The following is a 15348-nucleotide window of genomic DNA, read 5'->3' as shown; positions in this document are numbered from 1 at the left end:
TTCAGAAGGATTTTTTGTCGGAGAACAAAAAAAATGAATTAGCATAAATTACAGACGAAAAAGAGAATCCATCGATAATTCTATCGAAAAAATTAATTTTTTTCGTGGAAAATGGTTACAGACGGAAAATCCGTCTGTAATTAAATAGATAAAAACGCTGCGTTTTATTAAATTATTACAGACGAAAAATCCGTCTGTAATTTAAAATTTTTCCGTCAAAAATGTTGATATTAGCGTTTATGATCCTTTGTGCCCGAGCTCCATTCATTCACAGCACCAAATCAAAGGAGCTAAACCTAGCATTCCCCTCTCCGTCGACGAGCTTCTTCTTCTCCTTTCCTCACCCACAGCGCCACCGCCGGTCACCCTAACCGCCGCAGCCACCTTCTCCTTCTTCTCCTCTTTTTTAAGCACTGAACCAGTAGAACACAGCCCCTGTCTCTCTCGTTCTTTCTCGTTCGCAAAACAAAGCAACCTCAAGCTCCACCACCACTGCCCCTCAAGCTCGCATATCTTCTCAGCGCTACAGCCATCATCTCCTCCAGTCAATGCCGCGGCTACCTACGCGCAAGCCCTAGCTCCGTGGCGACCAAAATCGATTCCTCCGTCAGCCGCGGTTCCACCTCTCTCTTTCCCCCTGTTCGAACCGTAGAGACCAGGTTTTGGTTTTAAAATTCTTTTAATTTCTGTTGAGTTCAATTAATTTTGTTTAGTTAGTTTGATTTTAGTAATTACTTTAGTTAGATTTGTTTTCTGATTATTGGATTTTTAGGTTGTTAAAATAGGATTAGATTAGGTTTTGATTCTGAATAGCTGAGAAATAGGATTAGATTAGGTTTTCTGTTTTCACTTTCCTTTCTTGCTGGGGTTGGTACCTGGTAGTAGGTAGGTTTCTACTTTCTTCTGATTCAGGTAAAGACCTTGAAGGCTTTGAAAGAGAAATATATTGTTCACTGATTCAGGTAAAGACCTTGAAGGCTTTAAAGTATTTTTTCTACTTTCTACTCCAGAATTTTTTTAAATTAATAAAAGAGGAATATATTGTTCACTGATTCAGGTAAAGTCTTCACAGCTATATATACTTTTCCACCTGCACCTTTTCCACCTGTTTCTTTCAGAGGCAAGTATTAATGTAGCCATAGCACGTAGATAGGTTCCCCAATTCTATCCATTTTATTATTTAGTTAAAAGGAAGTAAAAAATCTTATCTATTGATTATGTTGTCTTTAACTTGTTGATCTGCAGATACATTATAATCACCAAGTGCTTCTTGATTATCTAATTTCAAAGGATACTAGAATAAGCTGTGCTAAATATCTTTTGAGGTATTTTAAATTTTGTCGTCAATCACATTACTTTCTCTTTCCTTGGTTTTAAATAAAATAGTTGGAAAAGGTTTTATAATTATAGGTACTAAACTATCTTCTTCTAACAACAACAACTAAGGATTTTCTATTTTATTGAGTTCTTTATTCCTTCTGCATGCAGAATCTTTGTTGCCACTTGGAATGTAGCAGGGAAGTCACCTCCAAGTTATTTGAACCTTGAAGATTGCCTTCACACCTCTCCACCCGCTGATATCTATGTTCTTGGGTAAATTATTAATGCCGGTTGTATAATGTGGAAGTCACCTTTTGTTCTGCAACATTTCTTGCTGAGAAATTTTTTGCATTTTCTTTTTGGCCTCAGGTTTCAAGAAATTGTACCTCTTATTGTTGGTAACATTTTGGGAACAGAAGACAATGGCCCTGCAAGGAAATGGCTTGCTCTTATTAGGAAGACCCTTAAGCTTGTTGGTTGAATGCTTGAAATAATATTTATTTGCATTTTCAAAATGGGAATCATATTCATCCTGTCTTCCTCATGAATTTTTTTCCTAGCAAATGTAGAATAATAATTCTTTTGTTTAAAGTTGAACTGGAGTAACCTAATTGGAGTTAGCTAAGTGGAAGTAATCTCTTAGAAAATGACGTGTAAATCTTTGATCTCTTAAGCACATCTTTATGTGCATCTACTGTCAAGTATTTCATGATGGAATTCTTATAGGATCAGCAATGCACTTATTTTACTACTAATTGCTTTTATTGAAAATTTCAGACTATATGATGAACTGCATACATGCTTTATTTTATTTGATTCTCTTATATGGTGGAACTCTAGTATGAAATTCTCAATGTCAAAGTGAAAGTTTCAATGGATGGGGATGCTTTCCATTGATTGATTCTATTAATATGCTTATAGGTTTTTTTCTTGTTAATTAGTTTTAGACATAATGTTTTTCAGCAATGCATGCTTTTTGTCTCTTATATATCTCACCGGAGTCAATTTTCGTTTAATAGTTGGAAATCTACATGGAGATCTTAAGTTGGCTAGATCTGCACTTGAAATGGCTGGTGTATTGAGTTCTGATGATCAAGACTTATGGACTGGTGGAAAAACGGTATGTGTCCTGTTTTTAGAAACCGATAGCTCTTAGTTTTAAAATTTAATTTTAATTTGAGTCACTCGTCTTTTGCCAATGTGTATAGAATTAGAATTTGATAGGTAAAGCAATAATGTGCTGGATTTCTTTTCTATGGATTGATATTTTATAGAAATACTAGAAACGTAGATTGATCTTCTCTTGTATTTTAAAATTAATTTTAAAAAATAACTTGTATGTTAGAACTTGGAATAATCCCTTAAGCTTGGAGAAAGGAATAGAAAATAATTCCTATTAAACCTCGATGAATTATTAAGGAGTTATTTGTAAAATTTTAAGAATCTTGTTATTACCTTCTGCTATTTAAATTTTTAATTAACTTTCCATAATTGGATCTGCCTGATCTAGGTAAATGGAAACCATGAGACTATGAATTTGGAAGGTGGTTTTAGATATGTTGATTCTGGGGCATTTGATGAGTGCAATGATTTCTTGGAATATGTCAATGATTCAGAGGATGGCTGGGAAGAAACTGTTACCGGTTGGGTTTATGTGTTTGAAAGGTGGAAGAACAACGAACAATGTCCAATAGTTACTGGGGTCCTTGGAATTTAGTGAAGGTATCATAAATACTTCTACTTAATGTGTGCCTCTTGTTTTCACTATTGTATAATTTGTGCCCTCGGAGCATAAGTTAATCTTTCAAACTACATTATTTGAATTTCAAAATAGATTGCATGCCAAACCTAACATGTTGATATATCTGGCATATAATATGATCGCATGTAGTCCTAGTTCCCTTTTGTATTGAATTTGATTGCAATATAATAAAATTATAGCAAATACTTTTGATGAAGCATGAAGGCCCCAAACTCGACGATGGTATGTCCTTTTTGAGGTTATTTCCCAATTTCTTTTTTACCAATAGCTAAAGATGGGTAGCTCAGTAATTTATTTGACTATATCTTTATTGTAATCAGACTAATGGTTATCTTGTTTTCAACTTTGTATATAGGTCAATGGGAATGAAATTGCTTCAATATCACTTCTGACATGGCAAAATGAGTTCTGGTATCTTTCTTTCATCATGTAAATTTGCTAAATGTGATTAGCCTCTATAATGTGTACACTCAATTTTAAAACATAAACTTTTAGGATTCTGGAGTCTTTTCCTTGTCTTCATGATAAAGTTCTCCAAGCTGCTGTTGATGTTATTGTGAGCCAATCTCCAAGCCAAAATGAAAGACAGGTCCAAATTTTTCAGGTTTTTCGTGCTTTTGGTTCTTTCATTACAGTTTCTAGGATTTTTAATTCAACTTTCCTTGCCACAGGGAATAACTTCTATCTTTGCTAATTTTGTCAAGAACTTCACCACGGGAAAAGCAGATCCAAATGCAAATCAACCAGCTCATCCTAATATTTTGGAGAATCTAGAACAAATATTCTCAAATCCTCCCTTCTTAAAGCCTTCATCAGACACAGTTGATCCACTTGATGATTTCGAGCTTGATTTAGGCATGTCCTTAATTTCTTCTTCTGCTACCATCTATATTTTATTTATGAAACTTTTTACTTTCTCTTGTAGATGATATTCATATTGGTCCTCTTTCCACTACATGTAATTATTTAAAACTAATTTGTAGTGGGAGCATGGTTGTCACTATAGTGAAGCAGGTAACACATTGGAAAAAGAAATAAAAAGAGAATCTAGCTATGGTTTCTGATTCCATTATGGTTTTCTCAGTTTCTTCTCTTACCAGGGCTCAAATTTGTTCATTGGATATATCGGGGATTCTCGAGCAGTGATGGGATCCAAGGACAGTAATGACTCCATGGTGGCAATTCAGTTGACCATTGATTTGAAGCCCGATTTGCAAAGTTTGTTATTTGCATCAGAATTCATCCTATCTCTTTGTTCCATGTGTGATTTTTGTATCAGAATTCATCCTTATGCCTTGATGAGGTAACCACTCAATAGTTTGTTAGCACTTAGCAGTGGAATCTTTCCATGTCTCCTCCACTCCGAATGTAACTGATTCTGATTCTTTCTAGGTCTGGGATGTTTTAAGCAATGAAGAGGTGGTTGAGATAGTATCTTCGGCACCAACACGGTCATCAGCTGCAAAGATTCTGGTAGATGCTGCAGCCCGGGAGTGAAAACTTAAGTATCCAACTTCAAAGATGGACGACTGCGCCGTGATCTGCCTATTTTTGGATGGTAAAATGGACACAGAATCTGACTATGACGAACAAGGCTTCTCTTCTGCAACCCTTCAGAGAAATCATTCTGGAAACCTGGTCGAGTCATGACTATACTTTGATGTCATATGTGAAATTCTTATTTGTTATATTAATATTCTGAGTCACATATTTTAGAAAACTTAAAGTGATTAATTGAAATAACCTGTCTTTTAACTTTTATTGAGTGTCAAAATTAAATATGAAATTGCATTTACTGATATCATATCAATGTTCTACAGTGCACAACGTTTAAATGCCCTAGGTGATGAGTCTAAATTGCTTCCTCTTTGGTGACAGGTAATTTATTTCATTCTAGCCAACTACTCTGCTAATTAGGAGCACTGAGTGATTTTCTATGTCTAGGCAAAGATTTCCTGCTTAAAGTGACTATTTCTGCTGTCTTTTTGTTTTATCTTGCTAAAATGCTTATGTTACCAAATTCTTTGGAACAATTATATGTTGGAAGTGCTCATCAATAATAAGGTGGATCTGTGAAAAAATTTTCCGTTCAATTTCTTCCATGTTTATTCTGTACTTATTATTGTTATATTACTAACTAATAAGTGTATGGTCCTATTCTTGCAATTAGACCCATACTTACTCCCAGTAGTCCAAGGCTGGAGGAGAAGAAAACATTGGAGAGGGAGCTAGCAAGGGCAAAAATGGACTTGGTATAGTTTTAGTATGGTTCGGATGAGGACTATGATGATGATGAGGATGAAGCTGACACTGAAGACTATAGCTGATAGTTTTAATATGGTTGAACAATATACTGGAAATTATAGTTGATGATCAATACACTTTGTTTATGTTTTGAATTATATTGACTTGCTTGTTTATAGTACTTTTCTTTTAGTTTGATAATACGATGAATTTGTTTATTTTTTGAAATATTATAAATATTCGAATACAAATTAGATAAAAATTTGTATTAAATTATATTTATTTTGTATGAAAACAAGTTTATTTTGTAAGGAAAAGTCTAGGGGGCCAGCAACTTTTGTGTTTTCTGGCCAGCACTTAACCATCAAAATAAAAGTGAATGATTTTCCACCATTAGATGTAATCTCATACCATTAAAAATACTATTGATGACCAATTGATGGTTACAAAACACCAAAATTGCTGGCCCCCTAGCATTCCTCATTTTGTAATTAGAAAAATAAAAAAAATTCTATTTTACCTTACTGACGGATTTACAGATGAATTTTTTGTCTGTAATCAGAGTGTGAGATGATTTTCCAAAGTTCAAATTACAGACAGAAAATCTGTCGGAAAATCCGTCTGTAATTACAGATTACAGACGGAAAATCCGTCTGAAAATCCGTCTGTAATTACAGATGGAAAATCTGTCTGAAAATCCGTCTGTAATTACAGACAGAAAATCCGTCCGAAAGTTCGTCGCCTTCGAAAAATGGATGGAGAATTTACAGAGGAAAAATCCATCGGTAACTAGTAAAAATCCGTCTGTAATTTTCCGACGGAAAAAAATTCGTCGGTAAATAATTTCCGATGAAACTTTTACAGAGAGACAAATTCCATCGATAATTTCGTCAATAACCAAAAATCTGTCTGTAATAAAGACTAAATCTGTATGTAAATCTGTCTGTATTAATCCATTTTCTAGTTGTGAAAAAAATGGTAAATCAAACTTGTACAAAATTATAATAATAAAAAATATAAAAAATAATTTTTAAATAATTGACATTAATCATTATTTTTTTATCTTATTTTTTAAGAATTTAGGATTTAAGATGAAAAATTAAAATAAAAAAATTGATTAATTCGGCTGAAAAAACAATATTATTTGAACAACTCAAACAAGCAACTTTTTCATATGGCTTTCTTTGCAAATATGCATGAAGGGCTATCCAGTAGTCACATTCCATGTGTCTTTATCATATATTTTGTATGCATCATTAGAGCTGACGATTTATCTAGACTCGACTCATCTAAATCTGCAGATTATACAAATTGACTCATATAAGTATAGTTTTTTTACGAACCATAAATTTTTAATCTATATCGTTTATGGCCAATCCAATCAACGAATTAAATGGATTAACTTGTTTAGTTTTTATTTTTTTTAAAAAAAATATTTATTAAAAAATATCACTTTTTGTTAAAAAAAAATTAAACAAACAGTATTTTTTTAGTCGATAGATTAAATTTTCAAATTAAATAAGAAGAATATGAATAAAAAAGTGCTATTTTTTTGCAAAATAAAAATAAATGGATAACTTATTTAGTTCACTAACTAACATACTTATTTAACTTGAAATTTAAATGGACGTAATTTTAAAAGAAAAAATTTGCCCATTTAAATAGAGAACGAATTTTAATCCATTTTGAGAATCCTATGCCCCACTAACTATAAAAGATATCAGGGTGTCCACTTAAAAGCTTATTATTGACGTGGGAGGTTATACTTTGAGCATGTAAAATTCGATTTTTATTTATTTCTTCAATTCCATTCGCTTAAATTATGAAGCTTTAAATTATGAAGCTTTTTAATTGTTGTTAGCATTTGGATAACAATCATGTTAGGGAATGAAGAGGTACCAAAAATCAGTCAAATGTTTTTGGGTGAATTCGAAATCTCTACATAAATGATATTTATGCTAAGCATTAAGATGTTTTTTCTACTAAATATCAGAATGTTTCTTTTTCATACTAAATTGATGTTGTTTTATATATTTTATAAATTTTTTTATATACTAAAAATCGAAATTATTGAAAGTTCCGTGATTTCTGTTCCTATTTCTTCAACGTATCATTCAAAATTTTAATTTGGGGTGAGAAGCAATTAATATCAAATATTATAAATTAAAAACAAATAAAATTAATTAAATATAATTATAAATTAGTTAAGTTGTTTACTTTTTGGCTGATCATCTCTTGGTTCCATATACTTTTCCTTTGAATAAATGCATTAGTAATTCATTAAGGTGGATACTCTCATGATGATATCTTTACATGAAAATAGCATTGTGAATTATTAGATGAGTTGATAAAGTTAACTAAATATGTTTGATTAATCATCATTGATTAATCATCAAGGATTCACAATATCATCTTCATATCAAGATGTCATCATGTGAGTATTTTCCATTCGTTAAACCCAAAGTAAAGTACATGTAGAAGAAATAATAGTACTTGCCTGAACATAGCACAAGGGTGAGAACTGAGGAGATGTTTCATCAATTTCCTTCCAGTAGACAAGCTCAGTCTCATTACTATTATTATTGTCTCTCTCATTCAGATCAAGAAACTGTGACAAGCTCCATTGACACTGTGCCGACAATAATCGAAAGCCAGAATCAATAGACACAATTTGCAGTCCCGTGTCTCTTTCCAGGAGCCTGGCAGCGAGTATAGGGTAGTCCACTAGGGCCATGCACAGTGACTCCACAATCCAACCATAAAAAGACCAACCACTCTCCTCACCATTATCGTTATTATAATAGAGCACTACTTTGTAGCACCCTCCAAAAATGGTCCTTGGCTGCATGGTATCATGGTCGTTACTGGCCATCAAGACTTTGCGAACTAGCCGTGGTTGAGTTTCCTTGCCCGGCATCATGGACTTCACGACTAAGGTCCGGACCTTTGGGAGGCTATGATCATCATCATGGGTGGCACCTTTATCAAGCACAACATCCATGATTTCTTGGGTTAAGTAATGGCCTTTCATAGTTGGAATGAATTGTACGGATTCTACTTCGAAATATATATATATATATATATATATATATATATATATATATATATATATATATAGGTGAATGCTACCCAACCTCTTCTAAAATAACATGTAAGTTACTCTTCATTATGTGTCACATTGTAATTGGTCCTTGTCTTAACCATAGTTGGGTTATTTTATAATTTATTATTTGAGATTTATCAAAGCTCCACTCCTTGAAACACATTCCACTCCTTCCAAGCACCGTCGATTCGTGACAAGAAGCGCCAATGTCATCGCTATCTACTGCCCTCCCACACAACCTCTCTTTCTTTAGTGCATCATCTCTTAGTCACGTCGTTGAATTCCGTCGCCAATAACTTCGTCGTCGCAGTATAGTCAACGTCTCTTTTTGCCATGGATCACTGCTTATCCACATAATTAATGGTTAATTTTGGTTATTAAATTTTTTTATTAAAAAAACATATCTTTATTTAATTACGTGATGGAACATATATTTATATGTAAAATATAATATAATAAAATAAATTTATTCAAAGTATTTAAAAGTATAATTAAAATCATGAACATACAAATATAATAATAAAATTTGTACTCCAAACAAATAAACATATTTTTTTATCATACATATATTATTTAAAAAATAAAAATATTATTAAAATTAATAACAAAAATTTAAAATAATAAAATTCAACTTTCTTACGGTATTTTTTATAATATTTTTATTTTTTTAATTTTTAATTTATTAGTATTTTATTATTTAATTAATAATTAAACAAATTATTTTTATAAAAAATTATTTTTTGTATTATATTAGAGAAGAGACCAATATAGCAATTTAAAAAATAAATTGTATAAATATTTAAGAGATATATATGAAATACATACCTAAAATAAATAAAACAGACAAAATAGGAGTACTCTTGAAAAATAGAGAATTATTTTTGTCTATTTTATTTATTTTAGACATGTATTTCATATTTATCTCTTAAATATCTATCTATATAATTTATTTTTATTTTAAAAATTTTAATATTATCTATTTTTTATTTAAAAATTATTTTTACATAATTTTTAAACTGTTATATTGGTATCTTCTTTAAGATAATACAAAAAATAATTTCTTATGAAGATAATTTATTTAATTATTAATTAAATAATAAAATACGAATAAATTAAAAATTAAAAGAATAAAAATACTATAAAAAAATACTTGTAAGAAAGTTAGATTTTATCATTTTAAACTTGTGTTATTAATTTTAACAATTTATTTTTTAAAAAATAATTTATGTACGATAAAAAATATGTTTTTTTTTTATTTTAATTATGCTTTTAAGTACTCTAGATAGAGTTATTATATTATATTTTACATATGAATATATGTTCTATCGTGTAATTAAATAAAGATTTGTTTTAATAAAAAAATTTAATAACCAAACTAAACATTACTTAGGTATGTATTTCATATTTATCTCTTAAATATTTATACAATTTATTTTTTAAACTGTTATATTGGTCTCTTCTCTAATATAATACAAAAAATAAATTTTCATAAAAATAATTTGTTTAATTATTAATTAGATAATAAAGTACTAATAAATTAAAAATAAAAAAAATAAAAATACTATAAAAATTACGGTAAAAAAATTGAATTTTATCATTTTAAATTTCTGTTATTAATTTTAATAATATATTTATTTTTTAAATAATATATGTATGATAAAAAAAATATGTTTATTTGTTTGGAGTACAAATTTTATTATTATATTTGTATGTTCATGATTTTAATTATACTTTTAAATACTTTGAATAGATTTATTTTATTATATTATAGTTTACATATAAATATATGTTCCATCACGTAATTAAATAAAGATATATTTTTTTAATAAAAAAATTTAATAACCAAATTAATCATTAATTATGTGGGTAAGAAGTGATCCATGGCAAAAAGAGGCGCTGGTTATACTGAAAAAAGAGGTTGTGTGGGAGGGCAGTAGATGGCGATGACGTTGGCGCTTCGTATCCCAACTATGGTTAAGATAAGGACCAATTACAATGTGACACATAATGAAGGGTAACTTACATGTTATTTTAAAGGGGGTTGGGTAGAATTCACCATATATATATATAGGCAAGTAAAGAATGTTAGAAGACTATCAGAATTTATTATTTTTTGTTATCAACTAGTTACTAATATTTAAAAGTATAGGATAAAGTATATTGTTAGATTATTAAACTATAGAAATTAAATTAACGATTAAGTAATGACAAAAAATAATAAATTTTGAATATTTATCTAACAAGTATAAAGGTTCTTGTATACCATTTTGAACAGGCTCAAAGTGAGGGATAACAAAAATGCTTATAAAGGAGAAAACATGACACTTTCTTATGCATGTTTAAATGACATTTTTTTATTATTTTTAAAATATATAATTTTTTATAAGAATTAAATAATATATTTTTTAATCTATTTGAATAAAATAATCTTCAATAATATATTATTAATGTAATAAATTTAATTTATTTTTAATATTTTAACTTATTATAAAAATATTTAATTTAAAAATTTTTAATATTTTATGATTAATGATAAAATATTAAAAATAAATAAATTTTATTACTTTAACAATAAATATATATTTCATATTATTATTATTATTATTATTATTATTATTATTATTACATAATATAAAATATTTTACCTTTTTTAAAAAACTATTCAATTTAAAAATCTTTATAAATTTCATGATTAATGATAACATATCAAAATAAATAAAATATATTATAATAATAAAAAATATGTTTTATATTATTATTTTTACTACTATAATAATGTTAATAATAATATAAATATATATATATATATTACTATTAGTATAATTAATTTATTTACTTTTAATCATTAAATATATAAAAATTTTAAATTAAATATTTTTGTAACAAATTAAAATACTAAAAATTAATATCTATTACAATAATAATAAGTTTATATTTATAATATATATTATTTATTTTCTTGAATAGCCAAATACTTATCACTAATTTATATACAAAAATAATTATGAAAGAGTATTTTAGTTAAATAAATTAAAATGTATGTCATTTAACTTTTGCTAAGGAGATTAGAGAAGTGTATATTTCAGAAATAAAAAAATATTATTTAGACATCTAATAAAAAAAAGTGTCATTTTCTACAAAGAATTATTATAGATATTGAAATTATCTTTGTGAGAATAAAAATTAAAAAAAATACATACTAACAATTTAGATTAATTAGTATCATTTATATTTATATAGAATATTTGTATATTAATTGTAGGATTGTATGCTTTTCTTACTTTGATTCTTCTAGCACCTATATATACCCATATGTATTGTACCTTTGTGACATACTCAATAATATATTATCCTTTCTCCAGTTTAGTCTCTTATTTCTAACATGGTATCAAGAGAATAAGTTTCTTTTTTTCCCATGAAAATTCGTTCATAGCCCTTTTGTTTTTCTCTTTCGACAATGCTTTTTACCCTCGTTTTTTTTTTACCTTTTTCTGACGCTTTGGTTTGTCACCACCGCCACCAGTGTGTTTGCCTCGTCGTCAAGATTCTAACGCCTCCAGACTCGTCGCCTGCCACCGCCGAACATGCTCTCACGCGCCACTTGAATATCGCTGTCTGTTTTAGGTGACTCTCTCCAGACGCCATCCAGCACCGTTGGATCAACGCCCAGGATTAATGGCATCAGATAGCGCCACATGTCAAAGCTAGCAAACACCTGCGGATCTGCTCCAGCCCGCGTCGAACCCGACCCGGCTCGCCTCTCCGACCCGCGTGCCACCTCCCTGTCCGCCTCAGCGCTGACGCGTTTCCCTTCTCCTATCACGTGTTGCCACATGTCGCCTTTTCCTGTTGACGTGGCTGCTTACGTGGCATCTAACGTGGCAGACAGTGAAACCCTCCCTAAGATTTTTTGGTGAGCTCTTTCCAATTTTGCCATCTATTTGCTCATTTTCAGCCTCAGATTTGCAGTTTTCTCTCCTCTCTTTGATCTTTGTCTCTACTATTATGGAAAACTCAAATGATTTTGCTGTCACAGACAGAAAGGGTAAATTTTATCAAAACTGTAACCATTCTGGGCACCTCTTCTCAAACTGTCCTTCTGTTGAATATCGTAAATGCCAACAAAAATGTCACATTAGCTACAATTGTCCACAACTGTTCTGCCATTACTGAAAGCTCTCGGGACATTTTATTACTATCTGTCCTACTTGCCCACCACATCCTGATCACCTCAAGTATCATTCTCATCCCAACTTCTCCAAGAATGTGTCTGCTCTTGCTGTTGCTGCTACTACTGAATCTACCACCTCTGCTCCTCTCAACCTGTCTTCTGTCTCTTTATCTGATATTGCATCTCTTCTTAAGCATCTTCTCTCCCTTTCTGGTAATAGTCCTGTTGCTTTTTTGACTCCTCTAGGTAATTCTAAATGGTAATTTGACTCCGGTTGCTTTAATCACATGTCTCCTTTGCATCATCTTTTCTCGTCTTTGTCAACCACTACAAATGTACTTTCTGCCTATACTGCTAATGGTTCCCTCTTGCGTGCAATACACAAGGGTTCTATCTCCCAGTCAACTCTTAATCTCCATGATACTTATTATATTCCAAAATTTAACTTCAATCTTATTTCTGTTGGTCAACTTGTTGATCTCAATTTTGATGTCAATTTTTTCATTTCCGATTGTCGTGTTCAAGATTGTCGGATGGGACAAATCATCGGGACTGGATGTAAGGTTAGAAGATTGTTTGAACTCGAGAATCTTCATATTCCTCTTGTGCCAAATCTCTGTGATGCTTCTTCTCCATCTACCATTCACTTGTGGCATCACCATCCTGCCCACAGCTCCTTAGAAAAATTGCGTCCTCTTGTGTCTCATGGTATTTTGGGTCAGGTTAAAAAAGAGTATTTTGATTGCATTTCTTGTCAAACTGCCAAACAACTTGCTTTGTCTTTTCAGAATAATTCCTCTCTTACTTCTTTTTCGTTTTCATTAATGATTATTCACGCTTTACTTGAGTTTATTTGATGACTAATCGCCATGAGCTACCTCAAGTTTATATTAATTTTGCCACTATGATTAAAACTCAGTTTTCCAAGGTCATTAAGGTTTTTCAACGTGATAATACTATGGAATACCGTGATTCCAAACTTTTAACCTTTCTTGTAGAACGACAGGGTACTTTTCCTGAGTTTTTTTTTTGCCTTGGTACGTCTCAACAAAATGGACGAGGTGAACGCAAACACTATCACATTCTTGACTCTGTTCGTGCAATGCTTCTTTCTTCTTCGTGTCCTGAGTAGGGGGTGTTGAAAACCGATACAGGCCGAACAAAACTGATCAACCAAACCAGAAAAATCGAAAACCAAACAAACCAAAAACAAAAAATCGAAAAAATCATGTTTTGCTATTTTTCTTGCGGTTCAGTTTGGTTTTCGATTTTGACTCTAAAGCCCCTAACTGAACCAGTCACTTAAAAAACCCTAAAAGGCCCAAACACTAGATAGCCTAAACCTAGGAGCACCACTCTTAGTCTCTCACAGTCTTTCTCTAACGAAGGAACATCAATCCCCAAGCCCCAGCCGCCGAGCCCCTTCCTCCCATCACAGTCTTCTTTCACCGTCCACAGCACCGTCAACAACTCACCGAATAGCACCTCGCAGACAGCACCTCGGCGTGGTCCTCTCTCTTTCCCTTCCTCCTTTCGCAGTTCACAGTCGCTGTTTCCCTCCCTCGCATCGCAAATTCTCCCTTTCCGTCCCTCGCTCCCTCGCAGTCGCAGCCTCTCCCTTTCCTTCCATCGCAGGTGAAGCCGCCGTCATCGTCACTCATCGCTCGTCAGTCACACTTCAAAGACATCGTCCATCGTCTTTTGCGCTACAGTAGCATTTTTCTGCATCTAGAATAGGGATGCCTCTCAAGTAAATTATTTGTTCTAATTTTTTTGGATTTGGTTATTTGTTCTTAGTTCTAATTTTATTTTGCTATTATGACTTTTAGTTTAGGATTCTTGGTCCTATTCTTTCTAATTTGTTCTTGTAGCTTTGATAATTTGTAGTTCTCTAATTTAAAAATTTGTGGCTATTAGATAATTTCTTTTTGAAAAATTGTTCTGAGTGTTCTTGTTTTAATTATCTAATTTGAATTTTATGATTTGCTGTTCTAATTTATGTTATTTTAATTTTAGTGTTGTTGTAATTTTGATATGTTTCTAATTATTTATTTAATTTTTCTTGTATATATATTATTATCTAGTCATGGTTCCCTTTCTTTGCTGAATTTAGTCATTAGAGATAATAATGATTGAGCTGTAAAACATAATCAGCATATACCATGTTGCTTTAGTATTCATATTTTTATAATATTTTTTTGAAAGACAGTTTTAAATCACCTCATACATGTACAACATATAGAAGTAGTGATTGATTGATAATAGTTGTTGCTTTCCACCACCCTTATTCTTATTGCTATGATTTAGTCAATTTCTTTACCAGCTTAAGTTTTGCATACAATTATTCATATGGCTCTCGTATTATGGCTTAATTTTGTTAGGCAAGGATGGCTATAATTTTACATTTTTCTAATGACTGAAAAACTGAACAAACCGAACCAAACCAAACTGATTTTAATTGGTTTGGTTCAGATGGTTTTAGTTAACAAACCAAACCAAACCGAACTGCAGTTTAATTAAACGATTGGATCGGATTACTTTTCTCTAAAAAATCGAACCAAACTGCACCGCGAACACCCTTAGTTCTGAGCGTACTTGTGGTGAAGCTATTCTTACTGCTGTTCATGTTATCAATAGACTTTCTTCTTCTATCCTTGATAACATTACTCTCTTTGGGCATCTTTATCATACCTCTCGAGATTACAGTTCTCTTTGAGTTTTTGGTTGTGTCTGTTTTGTCATTCTTCA

The 15348-nt window shown here is 31.1% G+C and overlaps 1 protein-coding gene across 1 annotated transcript; it reads right to left on the bottom strand.

Annotated features, from left to right (window-relative positions):
* Positions 1-6615: 6615 nt before the first annotated feature.
* LOC112757742 (uncharacterized) lies at positions 6616-8327 on the bottom strand. The gene is made up of 2 exons (XM_025806300.1): positions 7824-8327; positions 6616-6621 (listed from the first exon to the last, which is right to left on the bottom strand). The coding sequence occupies exons 1-2, from the start codon at positions 8325-8327 to the stop codon at positions 6616-6618; spliced, it is 510 nt and encodes a 169-aa protein (XP_025662085.1).
* Between the last annotated feature and the right edge of the window lie 7021 nt (positions 8328-15348).

This window comes from Arachis hypogaea, chromosome 16, assembly GCF_003086295.3.
Source record: "Arachis hypogaea cultivar Tifrunner chromosome 16, arahy.Tifrunner.gnm2.J5K5, whole genome shotgun sequence".
Classification (NCBI taxonomy): domain Eukaryota; kingdom Viridiplantae; phylum Streptophyta; class Magnoliopsida; order Fabales; family Fabaceae; genus Arachis; species Arachis hypogaea.
Note: the sequence above shows the minus strand (reverse complement) of the source record. Positions and strands in the feature narration are given on the sequence as shown.

Bases quoted from the DNA above. Each gene is read 5' to 3' on its own strand.
- LOC112757742 (XM_025806300.1), bottom strand. From the start codon at position 8,327: ATGGATGTTGTGCTTGATAAAGGTGCCACCCATGATGATGATCATAGC.